Source organism: Anthonomus grandis, chromosome 9, assembly GCF_022605725.1.
Source record: "Anthonomus grandis grandis chromosome 9, icAntGran1.3, whole genome shotgun sequence".
Lineage (NCBI taxonomy): Eukaryota > Metazoa > Arthropoda > Insecta > Coleoptera > Curculionidae > Anthonomus > Anthonomus grandis.
In genome coordinates, this window is record NC_065554.1 from 4,484,743 (window position 1) to 4,507,907 (window position 23,165).

The following is a 23,165-nucleotide window of genomic DNA, read 5'->3' on the forward strand; positions in this document are numbered from 1 at the left end:
TATTACTGATCTTTCGCTAACGACAAACGGTTTCCGAAAATGCATGAAATCTAAGCTCCAGAATATTATTTAAAAATAGAGCAATGCATTTAAAAATATGAATTTTTGATTTGTTATAGGTTTTTATTTTTGTATATTCTCTTTTTCATTTTATTTATGTAAAAATGTTTAAAATGTGTTTCCTCGATTTTTGTGCACTATTTATTTATTTTTCTTTGGCTACTTACTATTAGACACTTTTTTTGGATAAATTGTTTTACTTTATAGGCTACAACAGCCCTCAACTGCGTTGAGAAACTGAAATTATGCCTTTGAATCCGCAGTTTGTCTGTTATTTTTTGTTACAATGATATTTTTTTTACAGCTTTGTAAACATTTATATATGTGGATTAATAAACGTTATTATTATTATTATTATTATTATATTTAGTATATTAGTGTATTATTACTTTATTGATATTACTTTAAGGATAATTAAACCGGTGAAAGTATTCCCGTGTCTAATAATTTTCCTTTGACAAATCAGATGTAATTCAAATGCAACCGCCGCTCCGTCATTCGTTGAAACCATGGGAAAGACGAAAAACCGCAAAAGGCGGAGCTCTTCCAGCTCTGAGGAATCCAGCTCAAGTTCGTCAACATTAGACAGCTCAAGGGGTACAAGACGTCGCAAGCAACTTAAACGGTTAAAAAATTAGTTAAAAAGAATAAATAAATTATTGAAACTTCGATACCTGAGCTTAATCCTAATAATAAACACTGTATAGAGTGGGTTAATAAGGTTGACCAGTTGCGCTCTATATACGGATGGAGTGAACAATTAACTGTTAAATTGCCAACTAGTAGACTACGTGGTAATGCTAGAAAGTGAAGTTCAGCGATTACTGTTTCGAGAAATATTCAAAATTAAGAAGATTAAATTTAAATATTAGCGATACAGACATTATTGATTATATTGTAGAAGGCATAAATAACGAGAATATAGTTTGCAAATTTTCAGTCTGTAGATCCCTTAGGTAACTGTTTGGATAGCATTAAAACTACGCATCCACCCAAAAATGTTAATAATAATAATTATTATAAAAATTCGTCCTCTAGTACGTCGAAAGGATTAAATTAAACAAAAACTCAAGTTGAAAAGCAGTTAAATTATTTTAAGTTAAAAGTTATTGATAATAAAAATAAATCTGTATTGTATTATAATTGTAAGGGGCCACATATTGTAAAAAATTGCGCTAAACCTGAAATAAGTTGTGGAAAATGTAAAATACTTAAATCTTATACCTGTCAAAGAAAAAGGTAGTTTGATTTTTTTTATAAGACCGTTTCTAAGTTTCTTAACTAATGAGAAGAAATATGAAATATTTTATGTAACAAAGAAGAAAAATGGTTTCAACATAGATAAAGAAAGAAAAGGGTCAAGTATGGAATTTCAAACGCAACATTGGGATTATGGGTTCGCAGGCAAAAATAGTGGCGTGGAACGATTTGCGCGAGGCAGTATACGGACGATAGTTTCAGTATAGCTGTCGTTACCGAAAATTGTTTTCCTAAGGCAGTCGTAAGGGCAGGGTAGTAATTAGAGTTTTAAGTGTATACCTTATTATGATGTTATCTATTTAAATAGATAGATATTGTCGATGCCCTTTTTATTTATTGTTGGTAATTTTAACCTTTGATCTTGCCAGAAGCAATATAGCTTTTTATATGTTGTGACGAAAACCCTCATTGTATGTAAATTACTTTTGATACCTTTTTATTTCAACACTTTCAATCTTTAGCTTATAAGTTTCCTCGGTTCTTTATAGATCCCTGATGATGGACATCTTATATGTCCAAAACATGTAGGATAGATGATTTTTCAAATAAATTTAGTGGAGGATGACCGAAACAATTTTAGTTACCCTTTGAAATTCTTTCGAGCCTGTCATGGTGTTTAGCGATAGTCAAAGTGCCTTAAAGCTATCGTCAAATCCAGTATTCCATGAGAGGACAAAGCATATCGATGTCCGTCACCATTTTGTTAAGGAAGTTGTGCAGAATGAATTAATCAGCCTTGAGTATTTAAAGACAGAAGATATGCCTGCTGACATTTTGACGAAGGCTTTAGGTTCTAACAAACATTATAACTTTTTAGTTCTGTTTAGTTTAGTTCTCAAGATCAAGATGTCTTAGTTATTAGCTAGACTTTTAAGTGTTTGTGTGGACACCTTTGACGTTTGAGGAGGTTAGAGGTAACTGCAGCTCAAGAGGAATGAAACAATATCCCCTAAGAAATCTTTAATATGCTTATTGTTTCTATGCATAGACGTGTCAATTTCTAAAAACATTAATACCTTTTTTGATGTAACATTATAAAACAATATGTAAAACAAATGTTAATAATTCTGTGCATATTTTTTTTTAAATATTTTTTTCCCTATGTATAAAATCGTTAGAACACCAAAATGCACTTCTTTTTATTCATAACTTAACAAATAAAGAAAGCGTACTAACGATGTAAAAAAAAGCTGAACGGTTTCTAAAAAATGAGGGGGAGGGGGAGTCCAAGAATTTTGGCGACGTGTGTATATCAAGTCTTAATAAATTAAAAATAATAAAGCCTTATATTTTTATAAATCTCATTTTGGCACTTTTATCAAACAATTTATCATTCATCTAACATAAATTTAAAATTTGCAATGTTGGATGGTGGCCAAAAGCACTAAATATAATTTAACCGAATTTTTAATTATAGCCGTTTCTGTGATAGCAATACTCTCCCTTTGTAAAATTATAAATTGGAAAAATGTCATAATAAAATACAGTTAATTTGATAAAACTTTCAGCTGTTACATTTCTTCTTCCTTTAGCTGAAGAATCTGTAAAAAATATAATATTTCATAAAAATCAATAAAAATAATTATACACAAAAACTCTTACTTCTTTTTCTAAGTTATCTTTTTCTTCTTCTAATTGTTCAACGAGGTCTTTTTCAGAAAGCGACTTCTGCTCTTCTTCTTCACAGTTATTCTAAAAATAATAACTGTATTTCATTACATTTTGTTTAAAATGATTTTGGGCATATTTAAAGAATTGTTTTTACTACCTGTTTTTGCATATAATTTATTTTTTGTTCCATTTCTTTTATAGCCAGGTCTTTTTCTTCAATGTTTCTTTTGATTTTCTCAAGCTCTTCAGACTTTTTCTTTGATAGTTTATGATATTTCTCCTTTAAATTGTCAATTTTTTGTCTTGTTTGAAATTCTCGCAGCCAAATGCTTCGTCTTATTTGATTTAGGTTCATTTTTACATCTTCGTTGGACCGAATTTTGTTCGTGCAGTCTTGTTTTTGGTCTTCTAATTTCTTTAGCTAAAAATAATGAAATAGGATTATATATGTTGAATCACAAACACTGATTTTAACTATTGTAAGACGTGAGTTTATTTTACTTATTATATTTTATCTGGTTTTTGTCGACCATCAAAAATGAATAAAAAAAGGCAACGATAACCGATGGGAATGTTAAGGGCTGATATGTAAAGATAAGGACGATCTGTGAGAATCTTTAGGTTTTAAGGTTTTAAAAGGTTTTTCGGATATAACAAAATAAAAAGAAATAGCACTTACTAGTACTTATGCGGGTAAAAAAGGTCACTTCGGAGAAAATTATACTGTGTTGGCTCAACAAGTTCTCAAAAACATAGGCAATGACAGATGTTTATAATAATAATAATAATAAAGTTTATTCAAGAAATTTACAAATCAATACTTACATACTAGTAAACAACAAACTAGTTATAAAAAAAACTTGTTATTTTTATTATAAATTCTTACAGGTTTAGATTGCACCTAGGTAAACATACCTGTGTGTGCAATAAATAAATATTATATAACGAATTGTAATATGGAAATATCAAAACAATTTAATTACTTTACACGAAAATAGCGTACTACATACTTATTGATGTATCAGACTTCAAAAAAAGACTTAAGTTATTACAAATGAATTGTTTGACATTTTTATTAAAAAGTTTTTTGTTTTATAAATTCCTGATATCTAGTGGAATTAGGTTATAAAATTTGGGTGCTAAGTAGGCGGCAGATCTGAGATTGAATTTTCTTTTTGATGCTGGTATTTTTAAGTGCTTGTTAATGTTTTGCCTAGTGTTGTGTTTGTGTTGTATAAAATTTGTTTTAATCCAATCTCTTAAATAAGTAAATTTTAAAAAGTAAATTTACAAAAAGACAATACGTACAGTGCACGACGAATACTGCAGGTTTCAATAGAGTAAAGGTGAAAGGTTGGAAACAGTCTTGCTTTTTTAAAAATAACTTTGAGAATATAGTTTTGACTAGTCTTTAGCTGTTCTAGATTGCTAGAATACATACCGCCTCATACCGATATCCCATAGGCAAGTAATAGTTCAACAAATGCTTTGTATGTCATATTAGTTGTTTTTTTGTTTAATATTTCACGTAAAATATAAAATTTTGGAATTAAACTTCTTATTTTATTCCGTAAATATAGTACATGTTGATCCCATTTTAGATGTAAATCAATCAAGATACCCAGGTTTTATTGACTTAGTTTCTTTAATTCGTGATGTGTTGTTTATTTCTATTGAACTATAATCTGGACGGTTCGCTTCGGTTAGTGAAAAAGCCATATAGCAAGTTTTGTCTATGTTAAGTGAGAGTTTAAATGTGTCAAAATAATTTTTTACAACCTCAAAACCGGCCCAAATAATAATGGCGGTATCATCTGCATATGCAAAAATTTTTGCGTTTAGTATGTTTAGTTCACACAAGGAATTAATATAATTATATATTAAAAAGTGTTGGACCCAGGACGGTTTCCTGCGGTACTCAACATGTTATAGTTTCCGCCTCACTAATAACGCTTCCAATCTTTACATGCTGCGTTCGACCAGAAAGATAGCTGGCAAAGACATCCAACACAGAGCCAGGCACCCCATATCCCTCACATCTTAAAGGAGTATGGTATGCGACATCGTGTCGAATGCCTTAGCCAGATCCAGAAATAATACAAACATTTATCTCCATCATCAAGTGTTTGTGCTATATGGCTAGTTAAATTAAATAATGCATCGTTCGTGCTTACTCCCGGGATAAAACCAAATTGATTTTGTGATAAGAGATTGTTGGCAGTAAGAAAATTAACCAATCTCTCGTTAAGACACTTTTCAAATATTTTGGCTATATTTGATATGACACTTATAGGTCGGTAGTTTGTTATGTCCTCTTTGTTGCCATTCTTAAAAATTGGTGTAACATGTGAGACTTTTAAAATACTAGGGACTACACCTTTTTTAAAAATTAGGTTAATAGCATGTACCAGGGGGCCCGCTAGAAATGTATGCAATAACTTAATGAGGTAGAAATATCATCTGGCCCCGCTGAACAACGATTCTTTAAATTATTAATATATTTTATAAGCTCATTACTATTTGTAGGTTTAAGAAACATAGAAAATTGTAAATTTGGTACTGAATTAAATGGTTGTGTGCGGTTGGGAATTTCTTCAAACATTTTCTTTTCCAATGTTAATAAAGAACTTGTTACTTTGTTTCGCTATTTCTTCAGTATCCTTCTGTAGCATCTTTTATTATTTTATAAAGTTTTCTTAGGTCTTTTAGTCGTTTTTATTATTTTATTTAGAGTGTTTCGATAGCTTTTGTATTGCGCTTGTCTTTCAATGGAAAAATTATTTTTAAGTTCTATTTTCATTTTGTCTCGTTTTTTAATTGATGTTATAATTGCCAAAGTTATCCAGGGTTTTAGTTTTTTATTTATTTTTCTTGGAACCGTAATTAATTCAGATTGCTTGATAATCGATATCAGTGAGTTAATTATAAAATCACAAACTGGTATGGGATTATCAAAGGAACATACATAGTCCCAGTTAATGCTACTTGCAAGTAGTTTTGACTTATTTAAATCAATTATTTTAAAGTTGGTAACATTACAGGCCAAATTAACATTACTTGTGTTTGCATTCGTCGTCCTCCCTTGTAATATTCATAATTAAAGGTTTAAAGCCAAAAGAACTCATTATAGATAGGTTTTTATTCTTTGTAGGGTTATCTTTATTAAGTATATTTATATTAATATCTCCCGTAAATATATCATGAGCAGCTAAGGACCCCAAGTAAACCTCTAGTTCGTCCAAAAAATACCGTACGTTTGAAGAGGGTGATCTATATGTTGCATGAATTTTATATTCTATATTATTCATATTAATGGTAAAAGTTCTCAAGGCAATATTGGATTGATTTAGTACTATATTACTGAAACTTATTGTTAAATGAGATTTTATGTATATTAATAGACCATCAAAAGAGTTGTAGCTGGCTTCATTATAATAACATGTATATCCGGGAATATTATAGCAATTAGTTGACGTTATTTTGTGTGACTCACTTAAGATTATGACTTCACAGTATTCTATATTAAAATAGATATAGTAGAATATATAATAGATTATCGAAATTAGTCCTAACACCTCTAATATTTAAATGTATAATGTTTAAAAGTTTCTTACTTAAATATATGCAGCTATTGAGATCATCCGGTATTATTTTGTGACTAATGTCCCTCAGTACATCTTCCATCGAATCTAGAGTACTTCCACGGCTTGACTATCCATAGTTTATTTTACTTCTGGCTCTCTCTACTTGATATTTATAACAATTGCATAGTTTGTCGTTGGTTTCATGATGGACATTGAAGTTATGTGTGTTATATTTGTTATTATTTGAAACACAATTCATACAGGATTTAATAGATCTTGGGCAGTTTAATTCTTCGTGTTCCGCTGAGCAGATTGGGCACACTTTCCTACTTCGACAGTTGTCCTTTTTGTGGTTGTACTGCTGGCAGTTAAAGCACTTTAGGATCGCAATATCTTCATATACCGGCAACCTTTTCCAGTTTACATATAACCTTCCTTGAATAGTTTTGGCGAGCACTCTGCAAATATAGTTTTCGTATTTTTCGTAGCAAATGATTTTACATATGTCACTTTAAAATAGTCCTCAGCCTTTAAATGGTTTTGTTTTCTAATTATTTTTTCTGTCTCTGATGTCGTTCTATCCTTTTTAAATCCAGGAATTTTTATCCCGGGGTTTTTTAATGTCGTTTTAGTTATTTCATAGCCTGGACTCAGAATTTGTTTGGCAGCAGATGTTAGAGTATCGGTGTTGGTATGAGACGGATATTTTAAAATGACTTTTCCATCAGCTAGGTTCTTTCTGCTCAAAACTTTAATTCCCAAATCAGCAGGATCAATTTTTTCCATATCTTTCTTTGACTTTTTGGTCTTGAATAGATTTAATAATTATTTGCAAGACTGGGTATCTTTTTAGTTGGGAATTTTTTAGTTTCGGCGATAATATTTGCGTAAGAAGGTTTTGCTTGGTAAGTTTGCATGTTATCGTGAATAGCCTTAATATTTTGTTGTATGTGATGGAGTTTCTCTGTCAGGTGATCCAATTTATTATCCTGTTTTTTGATAATCATAATTTCTCTCAATTTAGCTTTGTATGTTTGACACATCCAAATGACTGTCCGCCAGGTTTTTTGTTATTTTTTTTATATTGGAAGCCAGTAATTCCGACACGCAAACAATGGTACCAAGAACGGCAAGCTCCCTCACAACAAATACCGTCTTCATTATTCTGAACATCTCATTTTTCTTACATTTCTTGCAACATATACTTTCTGCATCCTCATCGTCACACATAATGCAGGAAAAATGTCTATTTCTAGTGGGCTATACTACGTGATACGATACGAGAATCATCAACATTGATAACAATGGGGTTCCTAACAGCAAGCGCTATGGCATTTTGTTCTTAACTCGGCATTGTTTATACTTTTTAAATTAAGTTAACGATAACATTTTTGATTTCGCAAACTACACCACTAGGTAGTTCACTTTTTTACTGTTATTTTGACACTAAACACAACTTTATAGTTCACAATATAGCAGGAAAAAAAGGGCTACCAGGATTCTTTTAAGGTATATTTTTAATATGATCCTTTTTAGAATTCAGTTCGAGGGTAACTTTACTTGAAAACAGGCACACAGCAGTGCCCACTTATTCTTCCGTAACTTTTCTCTAGTGTTGTGGTTAGTGCTTTTATTGAACCATATATATCTGTCAAATTACAAAGGTGAGAGTTTTCACTGACCAATGTTTTTTATGTTGTTCTTATTATTTTAATCATTATCAGTATAAAGAAAGTAATATTTAAATGCGCATCCTTCCGTACTAAGGGTAGTGACCCGATACCTTGGAACGTAAAACAACGCTAGCTAAGTAGATGTGTGGCACTAGTGCAACCCAGAGTGTTGTGGCACCTGGGATTATTTTGTAGACTGTGTAATTGGCCATTACATCAGTGTGTTGTTTTGTGGAGTGCTTGCTAGCACTATCCCATCAATTCGATTTCTAATGCTGGACAGCAGGTTTTGTTCTGCCTGGATTCGAGAACAACTCTTTAACAAGGTCTACTGATTTCTATAATTTGAAGGATGTTATTCTTATTGATAATTTTATGTATACAGGTGCTATAAACCTGAAATGGCCTTGTGTAAACGTATTTTCATTCTATTTAACAATCATAATAACTAAGGTAAAATATTTGCTCACAGGTACCTTTTACTTTTTAGGTATGTAGTATCGTATCATCTCATATCAATGGTCTCGAATCTTGACTTAAGCAATACATCTATCATTCTTTCTTCTTACACGTTCCAAATATACACAACAAGTTACTGTAAGTACATTTATCGTTTTACTACTGTTTACAAGTTTATTATTGTAATACATCCTGACAAGATGTACATATATTAAAATCAAATAAAATAACTGGAAGTATTATAATACATTATAATACTTCTGACAAGAATTTAGGCTCTGACACTATATAAAAAAAAAACATTAATTATAATAAAATACAAAGTTATTTAACAAAAGGAACAATTTTAAAAGTTAATAAAAATATACGTTTATTACTATGTTTACAATAGTTATAATAATAATAATGGTGGAGAATTGGCAAAGCTTTAATAGGTTTTGTGATGCTGATGTGGCATTTAATGTCACGTAGAGTTTTTTGGCGTCGTGGATAAATAAGAAAAAGTCAACAACAACAAGCTTCTTAGGTTTCATGGGAAACTACGTCTTGTTTACTAAAATGGTCCTTTGTTCTGGAGTAAATAAATATCTGTGTGACTTGTTGATGTTTATGAAGATCTATTGCGTTGTAGAAATGTCTTTGAATGTCCTGGCGTGTGCCACTGATATTTTAGTATATAAATATTTATATTATAGGTAAAATATGCATTTAAAATATTTCTAAAGTATAATTTGAGGCAAGTGAGCAAACTTTTTTTTTGTTAAATGCGTGAGCTCTATTAAAAGTGTTTTTTTATATGATAACAAACAAGAAAACAAGAAACTTGTCTATTATTAGATTCAGTCACTCAGAGCTCCATTGTAATGTATTCATGGCATACTGTTGTTGTAATATACCTACATACCTTCAATATAACTTTTTAGAGCGCAGTTTCGGAAATTTGGCGCTCGCGGGTCGATTATTAAAACTGCGATTAAAGTACATTGCAAAATTCCCAAATAAAGCTATGGTTTGGCTTGTGCGTCTAGCGGCTGCGTCCAGACGCAACCGCCGGCCGCATTTAACTGAGCTAATGAGATTTAAGTGTAACCGTTTCTGCTTGTACGTCCTAGCCGTACTGCCCGACGTCCGGCGGTCTGCATCTGACGATCTACTGGGACGTGTCTCAGTCTGGACGCAGCCGTTGTACAAGCATATGTCTTTATTGTTTTTATTATTATGGCGCCAAAATTTTCTGCTTTTGAGGATGAAAAACTAATTGAGGAAGTGAGGAAATATAGTGCGATATATGTATGATCCCGAGCAACGCGACTATAAAAACTTGACTATTAAGGACGCAATATGGGAAATAATAGGAGTATTGTTGGAAAAAAACGGTAGATATTTACTTCAATTTTTTTTATTTATAATATTTAAATCGGATTACTACTAGCTCTAGTAATATGGACATTTTGGCAACTAACTTGTCCCTCGTCATTAAAAAACCTCATAAATTGATCCCGCACCTCAAATCCATCTCCGCGGGCAAACCCTCCATGTAAAAGACTATAGGGCATGGAGCTAATAGTTATATAGGGCGACGGTACCTGATCTGAATCAAAATTATAATAGGTCGAATTGTTTTTTTCCAAATATGCATCTCGGAGCTATCTATGTTATGTAGAGCATCTATGTTATGTAGCATCTATGTTATGTAGACAGCAAGCAACAATTATTAGGTTATCGCAGGTGTCTGTATTTAAATTTATTGGTGTAAAAAAAATTCGAAAAACTTGACATAAAACTCCAAATGCATTTTCGGAAACCCTTCGGGCCCTTGAGAGTCGATAATTAAATATGGCCTTATTTCTATCAATGCGAGCGAAGGGTCGACTATATGCATTAACCCCTATAAACTGTTTATCTATGACTATATGGTTTTAAAACATGTTTATGTAAACGGAAAGCGTCGTCGCCAATAACAACATATGGTAAAATCTTGTCAGAGCCTGGCAGGCAGTTATCTGGTGGAAACAAAGCTCCCGAGTGCGTCAGTTTTCCTATTTCAGATTGTGAAAATATACTGCTATCGCCTTCTTTACCATATGCTCCTACGTTAACAAACACAAATTTGTAGTTTGCATCCACACAGGCCATTAAAACAATTGAAAAATAATCTTTGTAGTTAAAAAAGAGCGAGCCACTTTTGCTTGGACAGAATATTCTTATATGCTTGCCGTCAATAGCCAAAATATAATCATCAAAATAAAATATCATCATTTACAGCTCAAGCAAACAATCAACGATTTTTAACTCCAAATCCTCAATCAATTAAGCAAGCAAGCAGTAGCTCATTGTCAACTCAAACAAATTCTCAATCATCTTCAACTGCGGACACTTACTTGTTTCCACTTAAAGGAAACACACAATCACCCACTCCCATATGGATTGAAAATATCAGCCAGAACCAATATTTGCCAGAAAACTATCCAGATCAGAATTTACGTAATAATGAGTCCAATGAAAGCACAACACAACATGGTCTTTATCTACACTCGTTTTCCGAAAATTCCTAATTATTTACATTAATTTAGTAGGTATACTAAAAGCACCTTCTATTAAGCCTTGATTATACTATTTTAGTTATGTTATTTTTTTTAGAATAGTTGATTTTTGTAAGATTTAAAAAGAAATTTTTATTTGTTTTTTATTATATACAGGTACTTCATCAATAAAGTAAAAATGTAAGTGAAAATAAGCGTTTTTTATTTGATTTTGCCTGTGTTGTTTTTTAATGTAAATACTCGTATAAATATCATTATAAATTTAAAATAAATATCAAAACTTACCTCAAAGTAATGGCCAGTTTTTCTTCAGGTGTTACGGGATGCCTTACAAATCGCGTTGTCATTTTTTGAAGATCATCTTTTACAAGGCCTAACACAAACTAAAACTGATCATGGTTTAGTCTAAAAAATGCTCTGAACTTCTTTTCATCCTCATTTAGATGATTTCTTATTAAGATATTATCGCACCCTTCTGTAGATCGTTTTTTAAAGAATCTTGAGTTTTCTGACGTTTCTTCTTTAATAATTTTAAATATTCTTCTTCTTCATCCTCTTCCAATAAAAGAGCATATAATAAGCGTTTATTCATCTTTACACGTCGAGATATAACAAATGATTGCGAAAATAAAATTATAGTCAAACCACAGATTTAACTAGCTAACCATAACTTTAACTTAACATTACATTACAGGTGCATATCTGACATCTGTGCTAGCTGGAAATCAATATCTGTTCCAACTCATCAATATCCAAATATATTCAAAAATTACCGATGTCACAAATAAAATAGAAAAAAGTAAATAAGACAAAGGACAGATTGAATTATTTAAATCTCAAAACAAACAACATTCAAAATTTCGCATCAAGACACTACCAGAGAAAAACAAACCACCAGGTGGTTTGTTTTTCTCTGACACTACTACTTTTGTATCATAATACAGTTACTACTGGATAGCAATGGCTTATAGGTCAGATTTTAACTATACATAAAAATAGTTTTAAAAATCAAAAGATTGCAATGAAAACAAAATCATTCATATTTTCCTGCATAGCTCTGAAAACCTCTAAATAAATCACAATGGATAGAAAAATAGTACAATATATATTCGAAGCACAAAAATTAAATAAAAGTGGAAAAAACTGTAAAATACCAGAAGCTTTTATAGTTTTCTGACTAAATTTAGTCTGTTGCTGGATGGATGTCGCCACTAAGACCTTTCTTAAATAATAATTTTGTTAATTATTTTGGACTGTAAGAATTCCGTATTTACCGATTAGCTAGTAGTTAGTAAAAGCACTTTTTAAACCAAATATTAGCTATACCTTTCATCGGTATTGCATTCGCTTTGGAGATTGACCTAAACCATGAAAACACCCATTTGTCTAGGTTTTCAAAACGTTTTAAGTCTAAATACTAAACTAACTAAATCCGATCTCATACATTTTAAGGATCAGATCAAGAGGAAATGCAATAAACAAAAAAGTTACTGACGTAAACATAACCTCACTCATATTTTTTTCACAGAAATAAACACAAACTAATCAAAAATTAATTAAAAAAAATATCCGCGAACCTCACCTTTACGTTCTTCACTGCATTTTTTGCAAATCTATTCGCTCTTTTGATAATTTATTATTTTCTGCATTTTTATTTGGTTTGGGTGTCTTAACTGTTAATGTATATGAGACATTAATATTAAATAAATTAAAACTAATACTAAGAAATATAATGCTTCTACTCTAAAAAAATATCAAAAAATGGATATAAATATTTACTGTTTATTATTGTTCGTATAACTTCCCTTTGACTTTGACATATCGAGTTTATTAGCGGTCTCGGGAGATTGCTAACAAGTGCCTTATACGGTGACGTAATGACTTGATCGCTCGAATGAGATGTCTTAAAAACGCTTATAGCATAACCGCTTACTCGCTAAAATATGGCGTAAAGGTAATGAAGTTGAACTAAAATATGGCGTAACGTATAACGGTAATGAAGTTGACGACGCTGACGTTTGACGTGTGAGTATAGCGGATTGCCTAGTTTTTGGCGATTTGTAAACGACGCTTGGGTATATCGCCTGGAACAGGCGATGTATCTTTCTCCTTATTTAATACGTGAATAATGTATCACCATCTTTATTTAAAGGTATTTGGTTCAGTTTCTTAAAACCGAATTATTGTGAATTGTCCGTCTGTGTTGTTGATAATAGAATCATATATTGAGTTGTTAGAGAATAATATATTTTTACTATATAAACCCTTTATAATTACAAACCCTCATAAAATTATCTATATTTTGATTCTTATAGATGGTTGTACCTAATCATGTGGAAACACTGTACATGGAAGGAAAGTAAAACTCGTAATAGAAAAAATAGAAAGAAAATAAGTGTTTTTAACTGAATTCGTGGTGTCAAAGTTTGGGTGATTGAGAGAACACCGAAAGACCTTCTACTCCTCGACATATAGACTTCGCTTCGAGACTGCATGGCTCAAGCCTCTGATATGTTATATAAAAGTGGTCATTCTTCCTAAATTCTTAGCTTTTAGAATTTGGCAGACGCTTTGTTTTTTTTTTTATTTTACTTCTGCCCACCGGTATGAAGGTTGAATGTGGCGGAGCGGAATAGTCTGCCACCCAAGATGGCCGATTGATTATTGTCTAATTTTTGACGTACATCAAATATGAAAATAGTGACGTTAATGATGTCTGACGTCTTTTCTAAATTTTCTTTGGGTGGAAGACAAGCCAAGCCTCATGATTATCTCCCAATTTAAAGTTTTTAAGTAAATTTATAGCTTTTTGTAGTTTTTTTGAGTCCTGGGTTAATAAATTATTTTACAAACGTGCCAACATCGACTCATCGTGCAACTACATAGAGCAGGAGACAGGTAAATTTCAATTATGACATACCTAAGTGTTTTCTAATAATGTTTAGGTGTATCTTGTTGTATTATCATTTTCCAGGAAATAATTATATATTTAATCCTATTTTGAACATATCTATGCCACTGTTCTCAATTTAACTTTTTTTTTTCAATTCAGTTTTAATTCTTGAACCTGCACTGGGAAAATATCAAGTATTTCCTTTTCCTTGTCTTCATCTAGATTAAGATATTCATGCAAATATCCTTTATTCACTAGTTTGTATATTAGGAATTGCCCAGACAGTCACAGAAATCATAGATTTTTTAAATTTTCATTAAATCCATCCTTACAAAAATCTTGTCTGTCATGTAAGTCCGACTAAAAATGTCATCAAATTGAGTTTGCTCCAAACACTTTTCCGGTTCTTGAGTAGAAATGATATTCACATGGAGTAGAAACACAACACCTATTTGTTCAATTTAAAGAAAATGATGACAGATCCAGATTGACATATCCTTCTCAAAAACTGATTTCCCTAATCGACTTAATCCAGATTAAGTTATATACATTTATGAACCGTGGTCATTTAGTCAATTTGGATAAAAAGTTTTGGTTGGTTTATAAATATTTAAAGGATAAAATCAAAAGTGAACTTCAGAACCACAACAACAATCAAATGTTGGTCATTCTAGAAAACAGAAAAAGTGTTGACAAACTAAAATGCCTTCAAAAAAACACAAATTTTGAATATACTCATGATAAAAAACTTCAATCATTTCAAATACATAAAAAAACACTATTAAAATAAATGTTCTTTACGTGTACAAAAATTAAAACAACAAAAAACAAAAACAACGACACAGTTAAAATTACATTCAGGTACAATCCGCAAAAAAAAAAAATTTTATAAAAAAAAAAACAATATAAAAGTAATTTTTTATACATTACATCTCTTCATCAGGTTTCTTTAGTTATAATTAAAACTCCTTTTATAAATGTGTTTTAATTATAACTAAAGAAACCTACACTTAGGTAAGAAATGTAATGTATAAAAAATTAATTTTATATTGTTTTTTTTTATAAAAAATTTTTTTTTTACGGATTGTACCTGAATGTAATTTTAACTGTGTCGTGGTTTTTGTTTTTTGTTGTTTTAATTTTTGTACACGTAAAGAACATTTATTTTAATAGTGTTTTTTATATATTTGAAATGATATAAAAAACGAAGAAATGAAGTCATTTGAAATGGAATCCATTTCAGTGTCCTGAGGATGACTTAATATAAGTCGAAACGTCGACATTTAGGTAAACCGGTTTCTGTTTTATTTTTGACCCCACCCAACAACCCTCCGCAATATAGAAAAATATGGATCTCCCTTTATTTTGCCCGGTTATACATATACGTCAAGCACCTGGGAGTTTTTCTCGACTAACCCTTACTACATGCAAAACATAAGCACCAAAGGCAAGCGCGAGATTTCACCAACTCTACGTGCTTCTACACTTAAATAGCTGACTTAGGACCAAAATCAGGATTTGCAAAGTACGTGTGGGACCATTCTTTACTTATAACTATTCTTCCTGGACTACGGGCGACTTAAGGCTGTCAAAAACAGGATCTTACGTATTATGACAAGAGTATCCTTGTTCGTTCAAAACACCACTTACAGGGACTTGAATACAAAACTACTGCAAGACCACAACAACAGTAAAGAGACACTACTTCCTAAAGGCGGTAACATACGACAATCTCACGCAAATGGTCACCAGAGACACCAACTGCAGAGGGACCTACTCGACATGTCCGTGTAATGTCACACTTACATGGAAATGACGTCACACTAATATTTATTTATTTATTTATTTATTTAGCAGTTTATTTCCAACAGGCAAAGCCCAGTTACAGGAAAATCTACAATTAATGTTTGGAAAGTGTAAACAAGTATTAAATTACTATAAATTAAATAACAAAAATAAAGAAAAATAAGGAAAACTTAAATTACTATAGTAACATCATGTATATATCAAAATTAAAGGAGATGTAAATTAACATTAGAATGAACAAAGAAAGGGATTCATAGGACAAGAGAAAAAAGGAAGAGAAAAGGAATTATGGTAACTGTTGGTTTGTCAGAGACAAAACTAGATCCTTTATGGAGCATACAAATATGTCACAGGTTGTTGATACTGAATTAAAAATTCTGCACATTTGATATACGGGATCCTGAAACCTAATGTTAGTTCTGGCGCGATTTAAAGCAAAAGTGATATTTGCTCTAGAAGCAAATCGTGGTACATGAAATAGAATATCGTTCAAGAGAGGAGGAGAATTTATTTGATTATTGAGCAACTTCCATAAGAATGTTACAAAATGAATTGTTCTCCTCATGGCCAGAGATTGCAGATTAAATCTACCTAATATCAGATCATGATCATGTCCCCTAACAGGATATATTCCATCCTGACGAAACATAAGAAACTTTAAAACCCTTCTCTGAATACTCTCGATGTAGCCAACATGGCATTCATAGAAAGGACACCACACCAAGGAACCGTATTCCAGTCAACAAAGGAACAGTACAATAGTTTTATCCAACAAAGGAAAAGTATAATAGTTTTATTGAGTTTGAGTTGTTAAAGACTCGGCTTTTTTGAATGACAAAACCAAGAAGTTTCAACGAGGAGGTCACTGTCTGTTCAATATGTGGCACAAATGTGAGCCTATCGTCGAATACAACCCCTAGATCTTTAATAGAAGTACTTCTACAGAGGATTTGATTGTCTATATTGTAATTAAACAAAACAGGATCCTTGGTTCGGTGAAAGGAGATCACACAGCATTTCGAGATGTTAAGACATAACTGATTTCGACTGCACCACCCCCTAATTAGGTCCAAGTTACTCTGTAAGAACAAGCAGTCCAAGATACTATTGATACACCAGAATATTTTCAAATCATCAGCATAAGCTAGTCTAAGGCAGGAAATCAATTCTATAAGATCATTAATATAAAAGATCAAAAGAAGTGGGCCGAGATTGGATCCCTGTGGGACTCCAGAAGTTGAAACAAAGGTATTAGATCTGCAACCTTCCACCTCAACAAACTGTAGACGGTCAATAAGGTATGACGAAAGCAATGAAATTAGCCTTTCTGAAAAGTTGAATTGCTTGTTCAATTTTTCCAGCAGAATGCTATGATTTATCTGATCGAAAGCCTTACTGAAATCAGTATACACCACATCAACCTTACATTTTTTATCGAGGGCTGAAGAAATAAAATGAGTCACATTACAGAGGTTAGTGATGCACGACCTTTTAGGAGAGTAGTGATTGAACTTGGGGAAAAATTCTGTTATAAACAATAGTTTAAAAAGTTTTGGAAAAATTGCAAAGTATAGAGATAGGTCGGTAGTTATCGATTCTGTTTATATATATTTTTTTTGTGAATTGGTATTACTTTAGCACATTTCCAGACGCCTGAAAATTTGCCAGTTTTCAAAATAAGGTTAAAAATATGACATAAAGGCTGTCAAAGGACAAACATGCAGTCTTTAGCCACAAAACTTGGAACACCATCTGGACCGGCTGTCAACTTGTTTTTTAGCCTCCGACTAGCAGCAATAATTTCCTCAGTGGTAATTGATGGAAGAATGTCAATGAGTTCTGAGGAAATAGAAGGAGATTAGGTTTCTGCGAGGTTGATTGGATTCGAGGTTGACAGCCATTCTGAAAAAGATTGGCAAAAGCTGGCACAATATTTTCTGTTCCTTGAAAAGAATCACCATTGGCATCGCACATGATAGACGGAAGTGAAGAGTGACCTTTCTTAGCTCTAACAAAAGACCAAAACGATGAGGGATCATTGACAATGTTCTCCTCGGCTTGGGTCACAAATGAGTTATAGGCCTCACGGGCTTGAGATTTTACTGTCTGACGAAGCCTGTTATATCTGGAAAGATTAAATTCAGTTGGAGAGGATCTATAATCACGATATGCTTTTTCCTTCTTAAAGATATTAGAAATAATTTGTTTTGTAAACCATACTGGAAATCGCCATCGTCTTCGTTGTTTTAAAGGTGATGAAGCAGCAAAAGCTGACTCAAGTCTTTTGTAAAGTTCCTTGCAAGCGCTGTCAACGTCAGAAGACTGCAAGACGGACAACCAGTCTGCATCAAGCAACAAATTATACATGAGTGGAAAGTCTGCTTTTCTGAAGTTAAACTACTGTAGATTATTTGAACTTATAGGAGGATTATATTTATGAGGGGAAGCCGATTTAAAAGAAATTGTCAAAGCAGGATGATGCAAATCTTCGTCAATAAGCTGTGATATACTTTTGATGACACTGACGTCGAAAATTTGAAAAAACCAAGTCAAGAAGCCTATTATTAACATTTGGAATATTGTTAAACTGCTTAAGACCAAGGATCTCGCATAGGTTGGTCAAAAGCTTGCACTTGACACTGCTAGCTTCGGTTGTCTGACAAGACGGAACATTAAAATCTCCAACAATCATAACGCGTGAAAACATCTTGTCGGAAGTGTAAACTGACCTTGATAACGGTTGGAGATACTTACCAACCGAAACGTCGTGTTACATTAAATAAATAAGACAATGCAAGTCCGACAAGATGTTTTCACTGTACCATTGTCTTCCACCTTCAAAAACAAATCATAACGCGTTTTGTGTGGACCAGATCCAGTGACATAATTGTTTCACACGAGGTCTCAAAGTCTCTCTCGGTTGTGCAAGGAGGGACATAGATTACAAATAAATAAAATACAAAATAACCATAACTGAGCTTACAACCTAAAATATCTGTAAGTGGTGTGGAGTTAAGGATGTCTTCCAAGTTAACCCTCTCTAGGTGGATGTTGTGAGAAGCTGCGACCAAGCAGCCACCACCACGAGTAGCGGCCACTCTATCCAGCTCTCTGTCAGATCTGAGCACTCTAAATGTTTCTGGACACAATTCAGAGTCGAGAATATCTGGTTGAAGCCACGTTTCGGTGAAGGCAATGATGTCAAAGTCGCACACGGAGATCCCTGTATAAAGCTTATCAGTCTTGGTGCGGAGGCCACGTACATTTTGATAACAAGGACGTAGGTGGTGTGAAGTGCTGGAAGGATTTAGTTTTTTGTGGCGATGACAGGCTTGCCATTGTCAAACTTGACGTACAGATTTGAATGAATGTGAATGTGAATAATTGCTTGTATGAGTTAAACATGATTTGATTTAGCAGAACAGACTATGGGCTCACAGAACAGGGATAACGAATTTACTGAAAAAACTGAAGAACTTTTAAATAAATACTGCTTTTAACCCAGAAAGCCAAGAGCATGTTAAGAAAAAACCTGGTTTAAGTCAACAAAAGATCGATGGACCAAAGTCTTGTGATACTGCAAAGTGTATACCATGTGCTATATTGATTAATTACAACATTGGAAACATTAAATATTAGGCTTTCGGAAACAAGTTGAACCTGCAATGATTCTTGGATAGTAATTAATTTAGTTTATTATAGCTCAATCATAAGAGTTTATAAGGTAATTACGAAATATACTTAAATTAGGCTAATTATGATTTTTTTTTGTTTAGGAGATGTCGACGCGGTTCCTAGGGGAGGCTTTAGTCCATTTCTCCCCAGGATATCCGTCACTCTACTAAACATAATAATAATATAATGAACGTTTCATGTATAATAGAAAATATATATAATAGAAAGATTACCTCTTCTTAAATAGTTACACCTTTAAAATTATTCTTGACTACCGTGAAATTCAAGCGCTTTTTATTTACATATGAATTAAATCTGGCGATAAATTATCCCTAAATTTATGTCTTTTCTAAATATAATACCAATACATAATTTTTGCTCTCACCTGATGTCTTAAAAAGTCTACTTCATTTTGCAATTCCACTGTATTAGCAATAACAGCTTCTTCTTCTTGTAATATCGCTTCAATAAATTTATCATTTTTTCCTGACAGATCTTTGGAGGGTGCATTTTTTCCTCGTCGTTTATGTAAATCCTTGGCATCTCTGATCTATAGTTTTTAATTAAATACGCAAACTACTCTTTTGTATTTTTAAATTTTACTTCTATCCAAACTTACCACTTTCTTTTCTTGTAACTCACTTTTTAATATTGCCACCTCCCTTTTTAATTTGTCAAATTCTAAAATTATATCGGCTTCTCTTAATCTAAAAAGACAATATAAATTAAAAGAATAAATAAAATAGCTAATAGTTACTGTGCGAGATTTCAATAAAATTATTATTTGCTTCTAAAGCTATAGATATAAAAGATAACTTAAAAAGTTATTTTCAATAGTTAATCCGAAAAATAATGAAATGAAAAATTGGTACAGTAAGTATTATGTTGAAATACACTTTTATACAATTTGTATAAAACAATTTGTATAAAACATTTTGTTTTTATAATTAACTTTAATTTTCAAAACTTCTTTTACTAGACTTATATTTACAATTATTATCACGTTCGTTGTTGGGCATCGATACACGGATCCGGTACACCTCTTCGTTGATACTGGTAACCTTAAAATAAGGCGTCCGAATCTAAAACTTTAGTGAATTGCCCTTCGCCCGTCATGTAACCAGACTCTGTCTCCAGGATTAAAACCAATAAAATCCCCTTTGTGTCAAAACATTATTTCATTCTATTAATTCTCAGGTCAAGTTTGTTCCGCGTTCGAGATTCAACAATTCTTAAATTTTCAGATCTCAAAATTGCGATTAAATCTTTCAGTTATTTTATCAGACTGGGGATATCAGACTGGTGTGTGTCTTATTAATTTTCAACAACTGGTATACTTGTTTCTCAAATCTTGATGACTTCAGCCAGTCATGGATACTTTCTCTCACTTTTGTTTAAGTCTTACTCCAAAATGTACTCCGGCTATACCATGAACAACTTCAAAAACTTTTAAAATCCGCTTTAAAGGAAGGACTGTTTGACTAAAGAAAGATATGAGTCTTCTCTTTCATATATGGTCTCCCAGACTTTTAATAATTTCTATATTACTTATTGAATTACCACCAATTTCCATTCGACCTAGTAAGCTTTTAATTCTGAAGATTTGCTAAAAATATCTTTTCAATTGGCTTTGAGATTCTTCAAGTTGGGATATTTTAGTGCACAAATAAGGACACAAATTAAATCACACTGATCGTTCTCCTCTTGAGGACTGGCAACGCCAATCCGATGAAAAACAAATTTCAGTTGGTTTTTGTTAATGATAATAATGACATGTTTCAAAAAGAGGTCTTCTGGACAAACCATCGGCATTTTGGTGATGTTCACCTTTTTGACATTCTTCTGAAAAGTCATAGTTTTGTAGCCTTGCTTGTCCTTCAGAGCTTTTAAAGTTAAACCGACATATTAGAGAAGCATGGTCCTAAAAAGGAATGATTAGCCATACAAAAATTTATGGAAAAGTTCAAGAGCTTTTACTGCTGTCAATAGCTCTCACTCAGTCACACTCTAGTTAAACCCTTCCTCACTGTCTACTGACCAATCAAATCCCATTTTGTCTTCCGTGAGCTTATGTAGAGGGTTTACTAGCATAGTGATTTTTTTTACAAATTTTCTGTAATATGTACAAAGTCCCGGAGAACTTTTTAACTTGTAGTTGTTACTGGGTCGTGGCCAATTTTCCCTTGCTTTTACTTTATCTGGTTCAGTGATGATATTTTTTTCTGATATTATGGCAAATCTATTTCTTTTTGAAAGAAACATTTTTTATTTCGAGTTTAAGGCTAATTTAATCTAGTTGCTTAACAAATACTTCTTGAAAGTTCTAAAATATTTTTCCCAGTATATTATTGAGGTGATCCAAGTAAACTAGGCATGTTTTCCAAGACATTCCGTCTAATACATTTTCCATAAGCTTGTGAGCCTGATAGTGTTTCCAGGCTATCGCCTATTCTTGGTAGGGACAGTTATCCTTCCTGGTATCATCTTCATAGTCTACACAAAATTTGATAGATTCGTTCTTTTTCTTTACTACTGTAATTGGCGGTGTCTTTGTTTAACTATTGAAATTCTTCGAGGTTCTTTTTCTTGGAGCAATTCCTCCAGTATTAATATAGTGATTCACCACATCACTTCCCCAGACGTTATTCTGTAGAGAAAATACATGTTTGTTTTCTTCAATGGGCTTAATTAAAATAGTTTATTAATTTTTTTCTCGACTTTTAGCATAAACCACAACTTCTGAATTAGCTGATATGGTAATATTATTTCATACCTAAATAACTTTGGCATTATCTTCACGTAGATGGCGTATGGAACTGGTAGCTAGAACTTCTTTAGGTCATCCATTTGAAACTAGTGGAGACCTATAATATGATGATAATTCTGTTTCAATTTATGTTACGAGTACTGACTGCTGAAATGTTATTAAGTCAATGGTGACTTTAGTTACTGGCTAAATTCAATTATTATCGGAATCCTTTTTTTGTTCGCTGATTTTTGGTCTTCCGTTCGGTGATGAAATTAAGTAGTGAGCTACGATGTTTGGCTTTACAATGGTAGGACTCTGTTTCTGGCAATAAATGTGATCACTATTTCACATTTACGGCCGCATAAATAATTCCGATACTATCATTCTTTCTCCAGGATGTCGCAGATATATTTTATACATGGGACTTGGCCTGCATTATTAAACAGGAGGACCATCTGGTACGTGGACGTTTCCGGAATGAACAACGGAGGTGATGAAGGCTTTTGTGGTGACGGTCCATATACCTGTAGGACCTACTCAATAGAGAAGCATGCCATCTTTTAGATTGAAGTATTTACTGTGTTAAAATGCGAACAAACGATTTTAAAATGCGGATACTACCAAAAAGTCGTATTTTCGACAATTTACTCTGATAACAAAGCTGCTATTAAAGATAAAAAGATAAGTTTCTATCTTGTCTAAAGTATAAGATCTTAAAGGTAGTGGTGTCAAAGGGCAGCAAGTTTCAGCATGGTGGACTTTCTTAATAGACTGAAATTCGTAAAACTACCGGTACACCCTAAGCCCATAATCGTATGTCAAAAGCTTGAGCCAACGGCATTTAAGGTACCT

General features: G+C 32.4%; 1 protein-coding gene across 3 annotated transcripts in view; it reads right to left on the minus strand.

Moving 5' to 3' along the window:
- Positions 1-399: 399 nt before the first annotated feature.
- Positions 400-23,165, minus strand: part of LOC126740329 (ecotropic viral integration site 5 ortholog-like) — a 37,564-nt gene continuing 14,798 nt past the window's right edge. The window contains exons 4-10 of one of the 3 annotated variants that reach the window (XM_050446302.1): positions 20,184-20,271; positions 19,950-20,114; positions 3,089-3,352; positions 2,923-3,012; positions 1,905-2,861; positions 735-860; positions 400-677 (exon numbers count right to left, since the gene is read on the minus strand). In XM_050446302.1, the coding sequence (XP_050302259.1) occupies positions 2,832-2,861; positions 2,923-3,012; positions 3,089-3,352; positions 19,950-20,114; positions 20,184-20,271 (637 nt within the window). In that variant the 3' untranslated portion in view covers positions 400-677; positions 735-860; positions 1,905-2,831. Of the gene's footprint in view, positions 678-734; positions 2,862-2,922; positions 3,026-3,088; positions 3,353-19,949; positions 20,115-20,183; positions 20,272-23,165 lie in introns of those variants that run through there. The other 2 variants (XM_050446301.1, XM_050446303.1) reach the window with 2 other exon arrangements.